We start from the raw sequence: 23426 nt of genomic DNA on the forward strand, positions 1-23426 counted from the left end.
CTTAGTTTGAGTCCAGACACACCCGAGAGTGTGCCTGAATCCCTCAAACCAAGACTCTGATACCAACTTGTAACATCCCAAAATTCAAGGCTGAAAATTTCATTTTTAAATAAGTTATTATAAAACCATAAGTAATAAAACATCCATAATAACATCTCATGTCAAAAACCAAAGTAGAAATAATCAAAACATGTTATCATAAAACAATATCAGAGTGTAATCCCCAAGATCTCATGTGCGCAAATATAGTGTGATGCGCTGCGATCGAGCCGGCTCCTTTCCTTTGAAAACGAAGTACCTGAAACCAAAACTGAAAACCGTAAGCACAAAGCTTAGTGAGTCCCCCCATCATACCACATACCATACAGTAACATACATAGCCAAGCATATCTGGGTGCCGGCCTCCCCTTCGGTCTATTTCAACCGGATAGCTGCCTAGCATATCTGGGTGCTGGCCTCCCCTTCGGTCTCTTTCAACTGGATAACTGCCTAGCATATCTGGGTGCTGGCCTCTCCTTCGGTCTCTTTCAACCGGATAACGGGGACTATTTCACCCCTATCACTACCACATAATACATAACATAAACATACTGCTAGGCATGCATGGGTTTTGACGACCCCTTCGGTATCTTTCAACCGGTATCCGGGGACTATTTCACCCCTACTACTACTAACATGTATCACATAGGATCCTAGCACACAAACATAACAAATAAGAGCATACCAGATAATTATCATAAAGACAATTATCTAACAAAAAACTCCTACTAGTGGGTCCGCATTGTGGCCTTAGACCCACTTCTACTGGAAGGTAACTCACCTCACACTGCTAAAGTCCCGCAAACACAACCATAACTGCTGGATGACAGATTCTCGAACTGTCAATATCAAAACATCACCCAATTAATAATTGGGTCCCAACACATAACCATAAGTTATTGGAGTAACAGGCTACATTACCCCATTTTGGCTTGATTCAAGCCCAAGGCCCAATCCAAAGGCCCAAAAGTCAAACTAGGATCAAAGCCCAACATATGGCCCAATTTTCCAAATTGGGCCGAAACCTTTACATGGTCTTATTCAAAGGCCCAACCATTTAGTCCAATCAAAACATTTGGCATTTCTAATGGCCCAATATCTCATAATCATAAAGGCTCAAACTATGGCCTAATTTTCCAAATTGGGCCCAAACCCTCATATGGGCCTTACCCTAAAGCCCATCGGCATGTTCTAGTCCATATGATTATTCTTGGATGGCCCATCCGTATCCCAATCGTCAAAGCCCAATAGAAAGGCCCAACCCAAAGCCCAAGTGAAATTAGGGTTTTCACATAAAATGATGATTAGGGTTAAGTTTTCCTACTTAACCCATTAAGGACTTAATCTATTAAGTCCAATATTGACTTAGGTTGATTGCAAATGATTATTAATTAATATATTAATTTTAGTGAATAATTCAAGTGCGGGTCCCGATCAAATTCCCAAAATTAGGGTTTCACATAAAATGACAATTAAGGTTAAGTGTTTCTCACTTAACCCATTAAGGACTTAATCCAATAAGTCCATCACTCTACTAGATAAGTCATATGGTGTGATTGGGTGTAATTCACAATTCCATTCCAATGGCCCAAATGTGGGTCCCGATAAGTCCAATGCCCATATACCAAAATTAGGGTTTTCTAAACCCTAATTAGGGTTTCCAACCCAATCCCAACCCAATAGGCTCAATAGCTAAGTCCTTAGATCCATTAGGGTTTCATTAGGCCTATTAGGGTTTCACTAGTCGGGCACCACCCACTACCACCTCGGGTAGCGGTGGTCAACGGCGGCTCACGACGGTGGGCACCACCTCACGGTGGTGATTATGGTTCTTTTCATTATTCTTTTTGCTAATTACAATTACAAGGCTTTAATCCAAAAATAAATACACACACTAACTAACATAAACACACACACATAGCCACCCTAGTGGTGGCCGGCGGTGCACGTGGTAGTGGTGGCTTCCTTGGTTTTCCAGCCACACAAAACCCTCACACAACACCCACTCACAGCAAAATACACCCTCTATCTAATCACAAAACAACTCCAGTCACCCACCTGGTGGCGCACGGTGGCGGAAGCCACACGGAAAGGCGGCGATGACAGTCACCACCTCATGGTGGTGGCGACGGTTCTTTTGATTCCCAACTGAGCAACCCACTTCGCAAACACGAACACAGTAGCAGCAGCGGCAGAAGATGGCGGCAATAGAGCGGTCGACATCCGACCGGCGAAACGACAGGTGGCGGATGTGGGCTCTTCATGGCGGCGGCTGAAACAGGAGGAGAAGGGGAATGGCGGACGTCACGAACTTCGTCGCCAGCTTGGTCGTCGTCGGTAAGGAAGATGCGGCGGTTTGCAGCGGCGGCTATGGAGGGAACGGTGGTGACTTCGTCTTCTTCACGAAGGCGGTGCAGGGGCGGAGACGGCAGCTGTCGGGCTTCGACGATGCAAACGGCGGCTAATGCCGGTCGTTCGGTGGTTTCCGATCTCCACGGTGAAGGTGGTGGTGCGGCGACTAGAAGGTATAAAGTGGCGGCTGGGTGTTATCATTTAGGGTTAGGGTTTCTAATACACCTGAATATATATATATATATATATATATATATATATATATATATATATATATATATATATATATATATGGAGGCTGCATGAGGGGGGTGGCGGGTGTAACCCGTGTTCATCAAACTTTTGCCCATTTTAACCATATCGGCCCCTCCCCACTAGAAATATTTTCGAAACTAACCCAAAATTTACCATTTAAACCCTCAACATTAAAATCCATTACAATTTAGGTACAAAATTTACCAATTACACCCCTGCTTCCATAATTCCTCTCAATTTCGATCCCTAATTTACCAAACAGCCCCTTAGCCTCCAAAATATCTTCAAATGAAGTCCCAGAAATTACCATTTAGTCCCTGCCTTCAATTATACTTACAAATTAAGTCCGCATTTTACACTTTAATCCCCGCCTTCTAAAATTATGACAGTGAACTCCTCGAGACCAACATCTTGCGATATAATTATAAATTTTAGGGCTACTATTCATTCATTAATTTGTTTATTTATTTATTAAGTAAATGGGGTGTTACAGTTTAAACAATCTTAGACTAAAAGATTCAATCCTACAACGGTTGGACTTAGACAAGAGTTGCGCAGTAGGACCAAATCTTTTATCCTAAGATCATTTAAACCCTGTAGCATGTGACTTAGCGTATTCACATAATAGCTAGTTCAGACGCGAAAGAGTCAAACAACAATCTGTCAGAGATTCTATAAGAGATAAAACATCATATATCATGAAATTTTATCATATAATTCAAGAAGGTCCCTATCCCAATACTAGCATGTTGTTCTAACATATCAAAGCATAATCTCAAATAACTTCGTGGTAATTTGGGGTCTACTTACTGGCTCCGACTGATCGTTCACATCACATCCTCCTTGATTATTTTGAAAACCATTTGAAAATTGTTTGAAAAATCTTTTTCCTTAGTTTGAGACTGGATTCACACGAGTTTTCCTCCAATTCACTGAAACCAAGGCTCTGATACCAACCTGTAACATCCATAAAATTCATGAAAAATTTAAACTTTTAAGACCAGCCCATAAATCATCATTGTTTACAAAATAGTTTTCAAAACATGTTCAATATTAGAGTGTTTCCCAAAATCATAAAACAAAACACGATGAGGTGCACGATCATGCCTTCGCCTTCCCGCGATCCTCTACGGTACCTGAAACATAACCCAAAACTGTAAGCCAAAGCTTAGCGAGTTCCCCCAAATTACCAACACATCACAATGTCATAATAATAACAACAAACAACATGCATACAGAGCCATCAGTCTGAATGGAGCTCCCTACCGGCCTGCAGTCTACCTGGTACACTCACAGAACCTTCAGCATGAACGGTACGCCACATTCGACCTTCAGCCTATCTGGAGCGTTCTTCGGGCCTTCGGCCAGACTGGTACGCCATACTGGCCTTTAGTCTAGCCGGGACGCCCTGGGTCTATTGGCCTTCAGCACAAAGCAGGGCCGCCTGAACCCAACCACACATATACCGTGTCGACACACACAAACACACACACACACACATATATATATATATATATATATATATATATGTAACAGACAAGCATGAAAATAACCAGTCAGCAAACAACAGACAGATCTTACAGATCACTAAGCATAACATCATCCTATCTACCAGGATTTAGATCTAACAGATCACTATAGCACACCATCATACGATAAACCAAAATAACAATCTGAAGGGCCGACATTGGTGCCTTCGACCCGTAAGTACAGTGAGGAAAACTCACCTCGCAGACTGAACAGAACTGATGAGGTCCAACTCTGAAATTTCAGTTCTCTAACCGATACATGTTTCCACCAAGTCACCAATTCCATCAAGATCCCAAAATACCCTCAAGGTCCAACTTGGTCAAAGTCAACGGTCAATGTCAACAGTCCATGTTGACCCAACACGTCGTGTTCCCCTTGGCCACGCCATGTTCCGCGAGCATCCAAATAGTCGGGAAAACCTCATCCAACATGTCGTGTTGACTTGCAAACACACTGTGTTCGCCTGAGTTTCAACAACCTAATACATTCAGCTGCCTTTTCAACTTCAAGAGCTCCAAAGTTCAGATCTAGACCAAAATGTGATTAGGAAGGGTAAAGTTTCCAATTATCCATTGGGACTACCAAAAAGGTCCAAAAACCCAAATCACAAGCTTGATAATGCAAGGGCTTAACAAAAATACTATTAATCCTTAAGATCTAAAGTCCATCCTTTCCAGAAGTGATTCTAACACCTAAACCATTCCAAAGGTTGGTGCTTTTTATACATACATGTATAATGCATGTCTTGAAACCATATTAGGTCAAAATGAGGATTTATGACCTAATCTCATGCATGGAATCAAAACTTGGTTATATACCAGATCCAAGACATTACTAGGTCACCTTGACCTAGAGATTCATAAAGTTGAAAACTTTATGAGATTCATCCATTGCAACATACAAGAACAAGGAGCAAAAGGAAAAAAAACTCAAGATCTAACAACTTTAAATGATAAAAATTAGGTCTTGGACACTTACAAAGGTCCAGGAGAGTGCCAAACCGAAGAATGAGGCTTGCTTGCTAGATCTTTGCTTCCTTCTTCCACCTTCTTCCTTCTTTTAGCCTCAAAACACCAAACTAGCTTTACAAATAGGAGAGAAAATGATTAGGGTTTCTTTCAGGGATTGAGGGGATAATGGGGGCTGAGGGTGAACAAACCCTAGCCTTCACTTTCCTTTAAATAGGGAGAAAAACCTGGAAGATTAGGGTTTCATTCCAGCCGTCAACACGCCGTGTTGCTCAAAATGAAACCCACGCCTTCTCATATCTAGACATGTCGTATTGGTGCCTCCAACACGCTGTGTCCAAACCTTAGTTATACCCAAGGGTGCTACCACTTGACCAATTGACATGAAATAAAATTATAGGGATGACTTTAGAAGTACCTGAACATCAGGATGTTACATACCATTTCGAGAAACATTGGTTGTAAAAACCAATTTCTTAGATGTATATCTTGAATTTTACCAAAGGTTTTGATGTAGCCGAAACAAACTCTGTTTTTGTCTTGAATCTTTCAAAGAACGCCACCATATCTATTACCATTTCAAAGTCAAAATTTTTCGGTACTCTACCGAGATCCCTTTTCATATGATTTATCTGTCAAAGATACATAAAATTCAAAATAGTAGTCTAAAAAGTAGCTGAAGCTGCATTAATCGAGGATACACGACAGAAGGAATTGTTCTATTTCCAAACTTTACCTTCAACAAGCGTAGATTTTTTTCTTTTTTTTCCCCATCACGAATCATGTGTATTTATCGTAAGGCTGAGATTAATAAAAAAAAAGTCAAATCGCACCATCTCTGTAATAGGTAAATGCCTCTTTTTCTCCTGAAGTTGTCGGAATTATACGTAATAAGATATTGGCTACAACTGAAAAGGTTTTATCAATAAAATTTCCATTTATCCTCGATCTAGGCATAGGTAGCAATCCATTCTATCATTGTTCTCATTACTTCTCGCGGGAAAATAATCCCACATGGAAAAGAATTTTACAGTACGAAATAACATAAAAATAGATTGATTCTCATTAAAAAAACAAAAAAAAGATATAATTCTTCTATTCAAAAATTCAATATTCAAATTGCTATTTTTTACATTACAGGAATTGATAAAAACTAAGAAAGAAATATGGTAATCGGATTCGATTCCATCTTACTGGAATAGTCTACCAACGAAAGAAACTATTCTTATTTGATTGAAGTTATAGCTTAGAATAACCTCAGTTGATTTAATTATGATACAAAGAAGAAAAAGGATCGAATAATCATTGTATGATGAAAATATAATAACCGCCTATTTTTTTGTGTTGTGTACTTAGGGGTATACACTATACAATCAACTATAAAATTTGTTAGTGATATCCTAACTTTGAAGGATTGTAATTCACTAAATATAAAACCAAAAAGGATAAAATTTTATAGTCTAAAATCATGTACAAACTCTAAAGTACAGGTTGGAAAAAACCGCATGCCAATCCGATTTAAAACGAATGAGATATGCTTGTTTAAAGATTTTCAAAGAATACAAAAGTCTAAAAGTATAGCTGAAAAGCTAAAATATTTCAGCTTTGATATCCCAACTTTGAAGGATTGTAATTTATTAAACACAACACGAAAAACAACAAATTTATCGTCTAAAATCATGTACAAACTCTAAATTACAAGTTGGAAAAAACTGCATGTCAATCTAACTTAAAACAAATGAGATATGTTTGTATTGTTTGTTTAAAGATTTTCACTTACAAAAGTTTAAAATTATAGCTGAAAAGCTGAAATATTTTAGTTTTGATATACTAGCTTTAAAAGATTGTAATTCATTGAATATAACACCAAAAAAGATAAAATTATAGTCTAAAATCATGTAGAAACTCTAAATTACACGTTGGAAAAAACCGCATGTCAATCCGACATAGATTGAATGAGATATATTTGTTTAAAGATTTTTTTTAAATAATCCGGTCCAAAACCGGTTTTCACCTCGAACCGCCTGTACCGAACTGGTAAAAAAACCGGACCGGTTTTGATCAATTCCTAGAATTAAGAATCGGCCCGGTGGTCCAAAAAAAGGTCCATGTTCATGTCCGATCTACGAGTCTAAATGTTCACCCTAGGTTATAAAGACTAAATGTTTAAAGTTTAAACAAATTAACACGGGACATGACCAAATATATACAAAATATATATTAACCTTTCTTTCATGTTTTATTTATTTATTTTTTTGGGTGTGTAAATTTGTGTTTCACTGGAATAATATCCCCTACAATGACCGATATTCAAACCGTCTAAGGATTTGTTTGTTTTTTTTTTTTTTTGGCACAGCACACGGACAACACTTGATTCTTAGCACAGCACACGCACAATTCGCAGTTGTTTAGCTGTTTGTTTTTGTCTTTCTTACTTAAAAACTGCTGTTTGGCACGACCCTAGACCCTTTCAAACCTTCCCACTTTACTTTTACCTTATTACACTTTGCCTTGTTACAGCACAGCAGTCTATCTCTTCGAAAAAACAAACACCGCCTAAACCTCGAGCGATCGCTTCAACAGCGCTAAATTAGTTACCGCACTTTCGAAGCAAATCCTCAAAGTCTCAAGCACGGAACAGGTAATCTACGTGTTTTCTCTGAATTTGTACGCAATTCCCGCCGTTAACCGGAAACCGTTTTGCATCCTCTCGAAATTCGCATCAATCGAGATTCAGTGTGAATGAGGAACTGAGGAAGAATGTCAGAATTCTATGCGGCGGCGACGCCGAGCGCCAGCGTCAGAAGACAGATGGAGTATCTGAAAGGAAATGCGGCGAAGATTGTAGAAAACCACATAAACCAAGCTTCGGCGTATATTCGGACAGAAGATTCCGACAATCCGTTGGTGTATAGCAAGACCTGCATAACTTTAGGAAGGTTTTGATTTTTAACCACTGAATTGGTGTCTTTCCCTTATCGAACACTCAATTTTTCTAATAGATATAAGATTACATATAGTTACATGTGCAATTTTATCCATACACTGTTTCCACATGTAGAAATGATTGGGTGTTCGTTGGCAACTATCTCCGATCAACTTATAGTCATGACTAATACTTGTTTAATATACTTCAATTTCTGCTATTGGTAATGTAGCACTATCGATTCAGCTATCGCGATGAATGCAGTTCCATCATCATTTCATCTTCCCCAGCTACTTTTGATTGTTAGAGAGGTTAGTTGTAAATGTCATTGTTTTGTTACCGAATTATTATTTACACATTACACTGATTGTTCCAAATCGTCAGCTCTAGTCTTTTACATATATTTTGTGTTAATCACCTTACTTCTATGTGATTGTAGGTTTATAGGCGTAAAACAGAATTGCAACAACCATCATTGATGTTGCTCATGCTACCTATCAAGGTATACATGTCCATCAAATAACAATTCAGATATTCATTTCATTTTCTGAATCTGGTCAATTCAATGTGGTTGCGATTCATTCTGTGACTTCTATCTCTATGTATGTGTCTGACTACATAATGTATATTACATATTTATATATAAACATTTCCAAACAGGCTGCTTGTAAAGTTGGCTGGTTTTCAGATGGAGATAAAGCTGATCTCCTTATGATCGTAGAGGAGGTTGGTTTAAGTTCTTTCTTGGCCAATTTGGGTTACTGATTACTATTAATTTTTTTATATTCATGAAGTAATAACCCTATATATATTTTAACTAATTTGGGTTACTGATTACTATTAATTTTTTTATATTCATGAAGTAATAACCCTATATATATTTTAACTATTGCTAGGTATGCAAGGGGTTCTCAGACACAGAGAAAATGAGTATTGAGCCAACCTATGCACATTCTTGTGTTTCAAACATAATCTTAAGGTAATGGTTTATCAAAACTAACTAAAAAGAGTACATCTGCATTTTAATTCAATAAATGACATCCTTCCCATTTTGTGTCTTCCACATCCAGATTCTATCCAACAATGAAGGTGGAAAATATACTTACTTCATTTGATGTGAAGGTAAATATATGATATATCCAGCTATCCATTTTCAGATTAAGATCGTCTATAGTTTCTTATTATGCCTTTATAATGTCAAGTTTAATTAATTCACAGGCTGGATATGGGACTTTTGTAGTTGATTTTCACATCTCTCAGGGTACATTGCCTCGCAACTGTCGAAATTTGGTAAGCAAATAATATGCACCTAAACATGTTTAGCTTAAAATCAATCTTCAAGGTAAATTATATCACTTGATGTTATATTTACTTCTTACAGTGGCTTTTAGTAGCTCGAATGGACAATATGGATACAGCTGCATGTATTGCCAGCCCATCAAATGTAGAGTAAGATTACAAATTTTGTGGTTTTTAATATTTTCTTAGAATGGTTTTCTGTTCATTGTATTTCTATCTTTCCTTTTCTAGCTTTCTCATCAATGGTAAGGGAGTACCTAAGAGGACCAAAAGCACCATGGTAAACAGACTTCAAATAGTGGAAAACCAATTTTCATATCTTTAAATCTATGTAATCGAAATATACCCCATGAATTTAAGCACCAAAATTGCTGATGTAATATGTGTATTAGGGTAAAGGACCACAACTCCCATCAAATGTGACGAAAATGATAAAGTATGGAGTAAATTTACTACAAGTTCTTGGGGACTTTGATGGTATGCTTACATTTTTGAAACATATATAGTTGGCTTTTGTTTTTCCTAAAACATGCTGGCTTTTTATACAAATTCAGGACAATATATTATTGCAGTAGCTTTTATGAATTTAAATCCATCTCCTGATCTTCCTCCATTGAAAGATTATGTCCACACAATGTCTACTGTAGTTGACTCTGGTAAGTCAATCTTTCAAACATAATGTACATATTACAACATATTTTTTTTTTTCAAAAATATGATTCAGTAAACATATTTCTTGTCTTCCCTATATCAGATTGCAATGTTATTGGGACTTCATCACTTATTTCACTTGACTGCCCCATTAGGTAAGTCGGATGCTCCACTTTCTTATTGCTTACTAGACATTATGCTTTTGTCTTTGTTAATTTAGTTGTTAGTCTTAAAGTTTCTCAATTATGTAGAAATTTAATATAAAGATGAGAAGGAACAAAGTTTTTGGAGTATAAAATTTGGAAAAGAAAAAACATTGGTAATCTGTCTGCAGTTTTCTAACACCATAGTTTTAAGTTTTTTATATTGTTATAAATATAAAATTTTCTATTTTTCAGTTTTATAATCTTTTAAGTTTAAATCTACAACATTTCTTTTTTGGTTCTATTAGGTTGACATGTATTGTAATACAAGATGATATAATATCATGTAAAATGGTATAAAATCATAAAAGGTTGGGTAAATTATAAAGCAGTTAAATTTGGGGAAATTATATATATGACAAATATCATAAGGTGACTATGTTCATAACAAAATAGGTAAATAACGCTAAAACAAATATACACATTCACTAAACATATTAATTTGGAATGTTAGATAAAGTAAAAACTAAAAATACTAATTTGGAATGTTAGATTAAGTTTATCTTGTACCATTACTTTAGTTTTAAGGCTATAGTTTTGGGGTTAGAATGTTAGATAAAGTTAAAAATAAACATATTATTTAGCAAATTCTCGACCTTTTCATTTTTTTTTAATGTGAATTGTGACCCTTGATCGAGTTTGACCGAGTTCCCACCTAGAGAAGTTTGATTCAAAGTTAGAATAGTCATCTAAGAATAATATGTAACATTTGGGCCCATATTGCTGTCTATCCTATCTGTAATGTATATCTACTATATTTACAATTTAATTTTAGCTCCAAATTAGGGATCCTAGTATATCTGTTCTATTTATAATGTATAGTTTCTGATTTAGTTGTTAAAATTGAGTGGCTTTTATGAATCAGACGATCTTAACTTTGATTTTCCTTATATGACAGTAAACTTCGTATAAGAACTCCTGTGAAAGGGCATCTCTGCAAGCATCCTCAGGTGAGGTTTTAATAGTGTCTCCTTGAAGATATATTTTCTTCTTCTTCTTCTTCAAACAACTGAGTTTCTAACAAACTAACTGTGGCTACTGTAGTGCTTCGATTACAAGTATTTTATGGAAGTGAACTCAAGGTGGCCTACTTGGAATTGCCCTATCTGTAATATCCCACTTTGCTATCTTGATGTACGCATCGATCAGACTTTTGTAAAGGCAAGCAATACACACACACACACACTAATGCACATATGAGAAAGACCTTCACTTGATAATAAAAAACCTAACTACATTTTTCTTTTAGAGATAAATGCAATAAATAGCAATATAGTTTTTAATAGCATCCTACTTTCATTTCTTCCTATTACAGCATTGTACTTTGAAAATCTACCCAATTATTTATAGCAGTGTCATCAACACACAAATCAGTTTTCACTGCTATAATTAATTTTGGTAGATATTTCAAAGTAGAATGTTCTAACTTCTAATACAAAGAAATGGAAGTGGATGCTATAATCCTTATAATACAAATAAATGAAAGTACGTTGCTGTTTCTTGTATCTCTCTCTCTCTCTCTCTGTATATATATATATATATATATATATATATGTATCTCTCTCTCTCTCTCTCTATATATATATATATATATATATATATATATATATATAGGATTGATAACTATCTATTGTGTGCATGTAGGATTGATTGTGGACCAATCATTTTAGTTATTTTAAGAAAGTAATTAATGCATATTATATGTTGAAGATATAATGAGTATTAATTAAATCTTTAACATTTAATATGCATTAATTACTTTCTTAAAATAACTAAAATGATTGGTCTGCAATCAATCCTATATATATATATATATATATATATATATATATATATATATATATATATATATATATATATATAATTGATTTAACTGATGATGTTTTGAATGATTTTGTTTAGATGTTGAATGAGGTGGCAGAGGATGTTAGTGATGTAATGGTATCAGCAGATGGATCCTGGAGTGTTGCCACGAAAACAAAGAGCCAGACCGTTGAAAGCGTCACCCGAAATAATAATCATGTTCCTAATTCTTCTTTGCCTTCACAGGTTGTGTGAATAAAGACTGGACTGAATGACCATTTTAGCCTTGTATGTCACAACTCATGCTCCTTGTTATGTGTGTTGTACAGAGTTTGCATAAAACCGATGTTGGTTCAAGTACAACTGAGCAAGCTCAAAGTACAAGTTCCCCGCGTTCTGTTGCTCTAGCTTTCGGGCACCTAAGGAGAGGAGGAGAGCAACAAGACTACACCCATCTTGATCCATCTCAACCTGATGTTGGTACAACCGAGCAAGCTCAAAGTACAACCATGTCTACACCACCACCTGTTCGATCTCAACCTCAACAGGCTCCGCCACCTACTGGAGATGTGATGCTGGTTGGGAGAATGAGGGGGAGTTTGAGAGGTGACCAGCTGGCGGCGGCTAGAGACAGATTGCTTGCACCACCACGACAACCGCTTCTGTGGTCAAGACCAACATCAACTCTTCCTATTGCATTACTAATGCAATCAACCACTACCAATTCTAGTCATAACACTCTAAATCTCCCAAACTAGAAATGTCTTTTTTTTTTTTTTACTTCAACTTCAATAAAAAGGAGCTCTCTTTTGGCGACTTCTTTTATAAATGCTTTTAAGACCAAATATCCCATCATTAACTTCAAGTAAGATATAAATTGATGAGGTAACTTACCCGCAAGTCAATCAATCCACTTTTTAAAATTAGGCACAGGTGATGATTTGCACTCAATATTGATTACATGTTAATTATTAAAAAAAAAAACTAATACTGTTTTGTAAACTTAACGAGAGAACTAGAAGCCTTTTTAATAGAAAGCCACCAATATGCAGACAGATTGACTTGAATATAACAGATAATCTTAGAAAACGGATACAGTGGCTATATTTCAACATTCTTTCGCATCAAAACAAAAACCCGGGTTTTGGATCCTCTAATGCCGTACATAATTCATGCAGTTTCAAAAATACAAACCTACAACTAAAAACACATGCATATGAATTGATTCTGAGCATGAATTTCAACCAAATTATTGCACTGTTTAAAAATCTTTGACTTGGAACAATCTGGACCCTTGGATTCAGCTAGCTGATGATCATTCTCGTCAGGTATTCGCTATGCTCAGGAAAGTACTCCAACAACTCGTCCTTTGTTACCCACACAAAATCCTTGCTTTTGATATCCAACTTATTTGTTGCAATCACTTGAGATTTAAAGAAAAACCTCTGAAAAAAAAAACAAACAAATAAAATCCATAAGAGTCAAGAACACACTAAAAAGCCAACAAACAAAACCATAACTCACATACCTTAAAAGATGAATTATCCTTATTTTTCTCAGATGGTGGCATTGCAATATGACCCATTGGAGCATTTCCAACAAAGTATGTATGAGATAAGTCTCCAATAACAGATTCTAGTGCAGATTCTGCACACTGAAACAACATTTTTTTTTAATCAATACCACAAAATCGTTTCAAATATGCAAAGAAATTCACAGAATTACCTTACGTAAGGTCTCTTCAGACTTGTAAACTTTTTCAGGAAAGTGCCATACAGGCTGCCCTTTTGGACTACCATATGCATCACCATAAAGAAGAAGATATAGCCTTCTATCAAGAGCTCTTTGCAGTGACCTTCATAATAGTTGCACAAAATCCATAATTTAAGTTTAAGTATCAAAGAAAAAGAAGCAACTATAAGAAGCAATTACATTTACATGTACCTTTTATCATTGGTTTTGTCAGCTTCTGTGATCCTAGGAGCTGGTACGAAATCAATGTGGTATTCACCCTTACCCCTAATAACAAGTTAAAATGTTATGATATTGGAATTTAAAGTAATAAAGAAATGTAAACTAGTGTGCAAAATTACCTAGCATCAGATTTTTTAAGAAATTCTTCAGGGTATGCACGACGAAACTGCTGTCTCCAACGAAAGCTACATAATTTTGATGATGATATAAAAATTACTTGCAGATGAAAATGAAATGGAAATGAACAGCACAATCACAACGTTCTTTGTTAATTAAGCATACTAGTTTTCGATTCAAATCTGCATCGATTCTAACAAACTGAAGTAGTTTTCAATTGGTCCTCTGATTCTTACCGATTCTGCAAGTTAACAACTAATCTACTTTTTGAATCCTGAAATGCAGAAGGGAATCCTAATTTCTTAACTCAGGTGGTGACTTTTCTGAAAACAATGTGCATACAAATACATATGAATTTAAGGATAGGGATAACTAACGAGAATTCTTGAAAACCGTAGACGACGGGGTCGATTTTAGGAATAACAACCGGAAGCCTCTCAAACAGAACGGACGCTACGATCTTATCATTTTCAGATCCTTTTGATGATGTGCAATAACCTCGATTTGAAGCCAGAAATCGAGATAAGATTCTAGAGGATCTCTGCATACTTTCCTCTATGGAAGCCTCCAATTATCAACGCTTTTTCATACAAACTGGTTGAAAGATTATCGGAGATCGATTCAGTGTGTGGGGGTGAATCGGAGATTTTGCCTGAGAAGATGAAGACAAGGGTTTTAGAATTCGGGCTTTGTATCTGGGCCTATTCCAGCCTATTACTGAAAGCATTTTTGGGCCTTATAAAGTCGCTTCAATAGTAGCTGGAACACCGCTCCATTCCCTGTGGGTTTCTCTTCCTCTGATTCTTGATTTTGAAATGTATTAAGCTCCGAGTAGTAAAAAAAAATTAGGATCCTGTATTTTCATAGCAAAATAAAAATTAGGATAGGATCTCCACCCCTCAAAATGTAAAAAAAAAAGTATTTAAATTTTAAAATATAACATCCCAAATTTAATATATGGTACCAAAATTCGTCATCATATCAGGGATGTTTTAAAGGACATGGAATCTTGTTCAGGTTTAAACAAATGTATTAGAATGGAACCTTCAAATAACTGGCAAAAACATTTCAAAGTTTAAGTATATACATACTAAAAAACAATTATTTTTTTAACAAACTTAAAGGTTTTTATGTCATTATCTCTATGTCAATTGTGATCAAAATATTATATTCTACGATAAAATAGTGCTACAATGAAAACCTAGTGTTTAATGTGTGAAATTACACCGGATGTCCACCGACAATTATAGGATTCAAACTCATAGATGTCCAACTTTGATGAATGACAAGTTAAACGGACAAATTTGTTTTTATGATGTCGGTTTGTCGATAACATCATATAAGATAAAAAGATTATTAACCAAAGAGAAGATGACAGTAAAAAGCGTAGGACGGACCTAAGCCACCCCCACAAAATTAATAACCACTTCTAAAAAATTTATGCATTTTCCTAGTAAGTTTGCAAATTGTCCAATCAAAAATATTAGAAATAGAAATAAAATATTTAAACTTAAAGTTTAGAGTTTTGAACTTTTTATAAACCCCACCAAACCTATACGATTTCATTCACAATAATCTGCATAAATTCCTTTGCATCTTTTTGTTTATATACTAACAATGTGTACACTCATATACCACATGCAATGTGCGAGATGATTTTTTTTTCCTTTTTTGTCTTCATGCCCTTTTGTTTAAATATGCTAAAAGATTGTAGATAGATAATATATTAACTTTTTTCAGTAAAAACAGAATGTTAAAATACTAAAATTTGCATCAAATAAATAATTTGGTCAAAAATTGGCTTCGGAAAATATGGAACCATTGAAAAGGAATTGCCCCCATCAAAAACAATTCCTGGGTCCGCCCCTAAGAGAGCGATACAGGTTTGCGGCAGCGGACACAATGCAATGGTAACAAATAATCATGTGATTTTTGTTAGGGATGGAAACGGGGTAAGATTGACCATCCATGTCTCCGTCCCCGAGTCCCTAACATCGACCCCATCCCCGATGGATGTGGGGAATCAAATCTCCTCCCCTTTAGATTTTAGGTTTATCCCTGACTCATCCCCGACCCATCAACTTAATAAATTCAACTTACGCAAAAAATAATTTGAAGTTTAATAAGTTCTCAAAAGGGTTAATGCCATAAAAACCTTCAAGTTTGCACAAAATTGTCGGGTTTACCCAAAGTCAAATTTGTGTTCGTTTTTGCCTCAAACTTGCATTAAATGTTGCGTTTTTACCTATTTAACTGGTTTCCTTTTAATGAGTCGGTTACCACTTGCTTAGCTGGAAGCTCATGAACGTCGTTTGGGAGAAAACCCAACTCCGTTAGGGACGTTAAATTGTTACATCCTCATCATCCCTCTATATCGCAATCACTTTTCACCTTTTTGCATAGTGTCGATTGAAATTATGTATACACAGAGAAAAGCTTTAGAAAAGAGGGTTTTCTTGGAGAAGATTAGGATAAAATTGTTGTATTAATACAGGAGGGTGTAATGGTTTCATCAGACGAAGGGTAAGCTGACCCCTTTGATGGCATACATGAGCCATTTCATGGCTTGAATGAAATGGATTTTGAGCTCCATGACATTTACATGGACCACGAACCAAAGGAAGAATGTGTGACCTCACTTGATAAATGTAAGGATATCTTCCTAAATGTTCTATTAAGCGATGAAAACCTATGAAATTCTAGTATGGCAGATGAAATCAGAACACAACTGTACCATGCTACTGATTGGCAAAGAAAATTATTGTGGATGCTAGGAAAAACCATTGTGGATGCTAGGAAAAACATTGATGACAATGCTTGAAGAAATAAGGATATACATCATGGATAGGTTTGCTCACATGATTGAGGAAAGCACTAAATGGAATACTCGTATATGTCCAACAGTGCTAGAAAAGATGAAGCCTTTTTGGAAGAACATGAGGTAACATTCTAACATGTAACTTTTGTTTCAATTTCATGAGGTAACACTTTAACATACTAACACTGAACTTGTGGATGTAGGTTCTAGTATATAATACATAGTCAACAACATGTGTTTGAAGCAAGGAGAGGATGTGATAGCTACTTGGTGGATTTGGATGGAAGGCATTGTACCCGCAGGTTATGGGATCTAGTTGGGATACCATGTGTTCATGTCATTGCAGCCATCAACTATATACAACAAACACCTTATGAGTATATTTTTGATATGTTTTCCAATGATAAATTCCTTAAGTGTTACTCTGCTAACATTAGTCTAGTGAATGGTTCAAATCTATGACCTCAAACTGACTTCATAAAGCCCCTACCACTAGTGTTAAGGAGAATGCATGGTAGGCCAAAGGTCAATAGAAGGATAGATAATTGAAAATGAAGGAAAATTTGGTATAGGAAGAGTACAAACCACAAGAACTGTAAGGTGTCGTAAGTGCTTTGAGTATGGATATAACCAGAAGGGATGCAAGAATGCAACCATGGAACCAGTTCCTATGCCACCAAAGAAGAAAGGAAGGTCAAGGAAGGAACAATGTGAACCCACTCAAGCATCAGGTGATATGCCTGAGAGGCAGGAACCAATTCTAAAGCCACCAAAGAAGAGATGAAGGCCAAGTAAGGTGCAATGTGACCCAAATCAAGCTTCATTTTCTAAATATGTTAAAAGTAAAAAGAAGTTGGGTATTAAAAGAGGTTGTGGTATTATAGCAGGTAGATTTCTAGTTGATGAGTATGTTGGTATAGAAGTTCATGTTGAAGGTGGGGGCTTTGAGGAGTAAATGAAAGATTTTATTGACAATGAAGATATTGACGATGACAATTTGCTTGACATGATGTGCACTTATGAAGTTGTTATTAGCCAACCAAAGGATAATTATGAGTGGATGCTATTCTCCAAGGTACTAATGAAAAAAGTTAATATGAGAATGAGGGTAATCATGAACCTGAATTCACTGAGGGTGATGCAAGTGATGTTCTACCAGAGATGGTGAAGTTGAATCTAGAAAGTGCAGCAGACCTACTTGAGGCAGGATATAACATGTCAGAATTAGAGAGCATGAGAGGGGTACAACTTGAAGTGAATGATATGCCACCGGTTGAGATGGTTAGTTTCACTGCATCATTTTTATATGTTGATGGTATAAAACTATTTATATCCTTTATTAATAAGTATTTTTCTAATTTTGATTAACAAGATGTAAATGAAGCTGAGGATATTCCGTATGTTGTTGGTGTGATGGAGGGAAATGAGGGTGATGGAGCTGTTGATGGAGTTGGGGAGGATGATGGTGAGGGTGATGGAGTTGTTGATGGAGCTGGTGAGGGTGATGGTCAAGATGACGGTGAGGGTGATGGTGAAGATGATAATGAGGGTGATTGTGAGGATAATGAAGCACATATGGAGGGAAATGATGCTGATGATGAAGGGTATGTAAAACTCATAAGGACAAGAAAGCCCTCAGAAAGGATCATCCTGTAAAAGCTGGAGAAGCCTTGTTTTGACAAAGATGGAAAGGGTTCCACATCTAGCTATCCAGTAGATTTGGAGTAGTTATATTGGTATATGGGGGCAAAAGTGGGGATGGTATTGTTGGGAAATTGTATAGGTAGCCCTTTTTAGTACATGTTTTGGTATACACCCACTACTTGCAGCATGTATCCATTTGTTTAGTGTTACATTATGGCTTGCCTTTTTTGGATATTTTTCAGGCTTTTGGGTACATGTTTTGGTATACAAAATGGATGGTTGCTACATGGTATTAAAACTTATGTAATGGAGGATTTAATTAAGGTTAATAATGGATGTCCCAATTATGGTAACCATGTTGTTTTTTTATTTTCTTATGGATGTTAAGGCTTTTTGGTAGGCATGTTGTTGTTATAATTGATTACCATTAATGTGACCAATTTACCCTTACATTTCATTACTATATAAGCATTAACAATATACTTTCATTGTCAATGTAACCATTGTACTTTACCCTTAATATCATACCATTAACAAATAAATAACATTATCAAGAGATCAAGTGCAACATATACATGAAATAGCAATTAATTACCATTAATATTGTTGGGTTTTTTTGTTCAAAAATAGTTTCAAAAACTAGAAAAATATAGCAACGGAAGACTTTAATTTTTGAAGTAACATAAACATTTTATGCCCACCAAGGATCTTCTTGCAAGTTATAGAAAGATTAAACACCAGCCAAAGGAAAGATGAAGAAATAAGAACCTTTGTAGTTATTTGGGTCCTCTTGGGAGGCTTGGAAGTTGATGAAGAATGTGGAACCTTTGAGACACCAACAATGACTCAACTTGATGTAGATGCTAGTCTAAAACTCTTAAACTCTTAAGCTTGAAGTTCATAACCAATATGAACTTCAAGAAAGCAAAAGATATGCAAGTAATCTTCAATAACTCAAAGCAAAGAAGAGATGGAGAGTCTCCCATGGAGCTCTCGGCCATTAGAAGAAAGAATGAGGCAAGAACTTCAGGAGTGGAAGCCTCATATTTATAGTGTCTAAAAGTGAAGTTATTAACCATTAGTTTCTTCAACTTTAGACAAACTTGTCTCCATGTCATAAGTGTGTTTCCCATGCCTTTAAAGCATGATTAAACAAGTCATACACTTTATTATATATATATATATATATATATATATATATATATATATATATATATAATTTTTTCAAAAATTATATATATATATATATATATATATATATATATATATATATATATAAGTCAACCTTTTATAAAAAAACTCACAAGCCTTTTATAAAATATAAAGTTTGTCTTTTAGGAAAAAGACAAAAGGATTCAACTAGTCCAAAAGTTTGTACTTGACTTATAAATCATATCATATGATATATATTAAGTTACTTGCTAATGAAAATTATTATTTCCATGAAATAAATAATTTCCAATTTAATTATAATAGTTTTATTGAATATTTATTAAAATTAATTTCTAATAAATAATCAATTGTATCAAGTTGTTGTTAGTGTGACCCATTAGTATCATATGTTATTTAGCAATATCACTTTAATATGACTCTTGAGCATACTAGATCTTTCAATCTCCCACTTGCGCAAGACTCATATTAGATTGATATAGACAGTGGTGAACGTCTAGCAACCTTTCACTGCCCCTAATACCATACGACTGTTTGTGCCATTCTATCAACGCCCAATTCCCAAAAAGCTCAAAGCTACAATTAGTGTATAGTGTAAGTTTATCAGTTATCCCTTTGCTACACACATCATGTTGAACATGAGATTCGGATCTCGATCAATCTCATTAGTCGTTCAACTTTTGGTAAGTCACCTTAGATGTCTTACTCTCAACACATAAGAGGAACAAATCCCATCTTGACTACATAAGAGCATAGTTCACACCATACCTGAAAAATGGCTTTTATAACTACCCGGTTAAGGAACAGCATTTGACCATTATCAAAGCATAATACTCCCTACACTTAAGTCCCACTATGTATCTCAGGTGTTAAAGATACAAATATAGTAACTTTTAATCAAGTATCATTCACGATAGCGATTCATGAGATGATCTTGATACGAGCCAGTTCAATACTAGTTCTCTGACAAGTACCTATGAAACTTGGTTACAACCGTTGCCTACTTTCATCTAGTGAGAGTCAACCAACCCAATTCATATTAGTCTTACTTTATAATTGCTCCCACAATTATAACCGACTATGAACTTTTAGAATAATAACATTATTCATGGATTAAACATGTTAATATAGAACACAACAAGTATTAATGTGATGACTATATCCCAATATATCATAACATTATCTAATAGTTGTTGTTATAATGTTCCAATATCCAAATACTAAATCTAAATCAAAACTCCATTTCTAGAATAATAAAGTCTTATAGCTGAAGTGTGACCATTCATACTTAGCTCAAAAGAATGACTTTATTAATGGATCTGTCAAAATTTAATTTGTGTGAATTCTGTGAATACTATCATCTCCATACTTAACTTTACTCTTGGTATAGTTAAATATCTTGGAGAATATGATTGGTGTTCTTTCATAACATAGAGTCTCTTAGCTTCATTAAGTATACTCTCGAAGTCACAAAGATTTCTATGTGGTCCTCGAATGGCAGAAATCAACATAGTTTTTCAATGATCTCATTCATCCAATCATATTTGAATTCAACTTCAAAAGTAGTGTATTATTATTTTGTAGTAGATTGTGTCATTATGTTTTTCTTGGACCTCATTCCAACAAGACTTACTCTTCATTCCATCAAGATGTCAAAATCCAATTATAATTCATAATTATTTATATCTGTTTAGAAATTAGCATCTTATGTAGATCTTTCCAAAAAGATCCTTTCTAAATTGATTGTATCATATACATTCTCTTAGTTCTTCTAAAGTACTATTAGAATGCTCTTTTAGTCATCCAGTAACTTAACCATGTATTCATTTAGTATCCTATGACATGCTTACAACATGATCAAATACCATGTCCTTTGCATAATATGGCATAAATGATGAATTCATTTGCCAAGCAAATAGAATATAAATCATTTCATCTAGTTCAAGCCTATGAGCTATGTACTTTTGAGGCTAGGTCAAAATGATGCCATATAACAATGCTAAGAATTCTCCAAAAGAATCTTGTGTCTTGTTCCCTTTCAAGATATTGCCAATATATGTATAAGGACATGAAACTTTTAACATTCGTTTTATCTATCCCTTATAGATTTTACATTCCAAGAATGTATCATCTTCTTCCTAAGTCTTTCATTTTAGAAACACTTTCCGAGTTAAGGTGTAAACGACCTTGCTTAGTCAGAATGTGATTTCAAATGATTAAGTATGTCTCACTCATACAAGATTAGGATCTTCACTATGCTCCCACTAGTTCTTAGTAAACACACATGTTCTATTCATTTTGATATAAAAACACACCTTGTGGTTTTACATAAAATGATGATTTTAACATTTAGATGTTTGCTTTATATCCACAATTGGATCTCAAGCTCTACACATTTTGTTATGATAACTTGGATTAAGAAAACCTCTAGGCTAATCTATATAGATATCTTCTAGTAGATGTCTATTAAGAAAAGCGGTCTTTCTTGAAATCTATTTGCTATATCTCATATTAAGAATATGAATTTATAGCAAACAATATCCTTATTGATCTAGTCATAGCTAATTGTGGAAAAGGTTTGATCACAGTCAATGTCATGAGTATGATGAGGACCATAGTCAATGACATGAGTATGAGAAAATCCTTTTATAACAAGTCTTGCTTTAAATGTTTATGGTTATCCATGTAATTTATTCTTTCTAGAAGAATCATTTAGTCCTTCTAGCCTTTCTATAGAGACAAATTTTAATCAAGCCCATACTTGATTCTTATACATGGATTACATCTCATGTTCATGACTCTAAGTCATTTATCAGATTCAAAATCTGACATAGCATCTTGGTATTTGATGGATTTTCCAGAAACCATCAATAAAATATCATCAATGAGAGATTCCATATTTCTCAAGTCATAGATGAATTCTACCATTAAAACGAACAATTTGTGTTTGTGAATAGCTATTATTCAATTTTAACAATCCTTGTTAAAACTAGTACCAACTATTACTACATAAGGTTATGGTTCTTGAGCTACTTCAAGTTCCATGTACCTCCCACTCGCTTTGTTATTAGAAGCTTGCTTTCTACTAACTTAGCTTACACAAGAATAAGAGGGCTTATTCTTGGAGGGTTTGCATATAATAATCTAAGCCACATTTAGAGTATTATACAAATATGCATTTAGTAGATTTTGGGTTTGGAAGCTTTAGTGCAACATCGACTTCAAATCCATAAAACATTAAGTAAGATGAAGATGGAGCCCTTCCATACTAAATCTTATAAAATGTTTAATCTACTTACTAGTTGGTATTTGTACTCAAGGTACAATTAATAGTGTTATATGTGTTATTCCAATAAAAGGAGGATATTTCTACCGATTAGAAAGCAAATCATATCACGTAAGATTTAATTCATCCTTTATTATCATTAAGGCCTTAGATGGTTCTTACCGGTTTGCATCTCAACCTTTTGAAACCTTCAACAAAGATTTCACAATTATGTTTTACCATGTAAAATATAATTAAAACTACTATAATTGTTAATAAAGTTGATTTGGTATCTTGTGCTTAATCTCAGACATTCATTAGAAAGGAAGTCATACACCAAGTGTATAGTTCCTTAATTATTTTCTCTACACCTTAATGAAAAATATCATTAGGAACCCTTTACATATAAATA

At 35.0% G+C, this 23426-nt stretch overlaps 2 protein-coding genes across 4 annotated transcripts; one reads left to right on the top strand and one right to left on the bottom strand.

Annotated features, from left to right (window-relative positions):
* Positions 1 to 7625: 7625 nt before the first annotated feature.
* On the top strand, positions 7626 to 12842 carry LOC145124380 (E4 SUMO-protein ligase PIAL2-like). 3 transcript variants are annotated; one of them, XM_079059703.1, is made up of 16 exons: positions 7626 to 8083; positions 8303 to 8381; positions 8510 to 8572; positions 8731 to 8796; positions 8967 to 9049; positions 9141 to 9192; positions 9289 to 9360; positions 9452 to 9519; positions 9601 to 9649; positions 9762 to 9846; positions 9924 to 10025; positions 10124 to 10175; positions 11122 to 11173; positions 11268 to 11357; positions 12126 to 12272; positions 12356 to 12842. In XM_079059703.1, the coding sequence occupies exons 1-16, from the start codon at positions 7905 to 7907 to the stop codon at positions 12782 to 12784; spliced, it is 1668 nt and encodes a 555-aa protein (XP_078915829.1). In that variant the 5' UTR covers positions 7626 to 7904; the 3' UTR covers positions 12785 to 12842. The 3 variants fall into 3 exon arrangements, with proteins under 3 accessions (XP_078915829.1, XP_078915828.1, XP_078915827.1); XM_079059702.1 differs by having other exon boundaries at positions 7627 to 8083; positions 9942 to 10025; positions 11268 to 11384; XM_079059701.1 differs by having other exon boundaries at positions 7629 to 8083; positions 11268 to 11384.
* A 265-nt stretch (positions 12843 to 13107) lies between these two features.
* Positions 13108 to 14792, bottom strand: DECOY (decoy). The gene is given in 7 exon segments (XM_079059704.1): positions 13108 to 13420; positions 13422 to 13471; positions 13555 to 13680; positions 13752 to 13881; positions 13971 to 14045; positions 14120 to 14185; positions 14495 to 14792. Coding segments are annotated over 7 exon segments (639 nt in total). The 5' UTR covers positions 14665 to 14792; the 3' UTR covers positions 13108 to 13398.
* Positions 14793 to 23426: the final 8634 nt, after the last annotated feature.

Source organism: Lactuca virosa, chromosome 7, assembly GCF_052849685.1.
Source record: "Lactuca virosa cultivar CGN04683 chromosome 7, Lactuca_virosa_CGN04683_v6, whole genome shotgun sequence".
Classification (NCBI taxonomy): Eukaryota; Viridiplantae; Streptophyta; class Magnoliopsida; order Asterales; family Asteraceae; genus Lactuca; species Lactuca virosa.

Excerpts from the sequence above, each read along its gene's own strand:
- LOC145124380 (XM_079059701.1), top strand. The coding sequence starts at position 7,905 with ATGTCAGAATTCTATGCGGCGGCGACGCCGAGCGCCAGCGTCAGAAGA. Across the intron at positions 9,361-9,451 it reads CTCGCAACTGTCGAAATTTG|TGGCTTTTAGTAGCTCGAAT; the intron begins GTAAGCAAATAA and ends TACTTCTTACAG. Across the intron at positions 11,174-11,267 it reads ATCTCTGCAAGCATCCTCAG|TGCTTCGATTACAAGTATTT; the intron begins GTGAGGTTTTAA and ends TGGCTACTGTAG.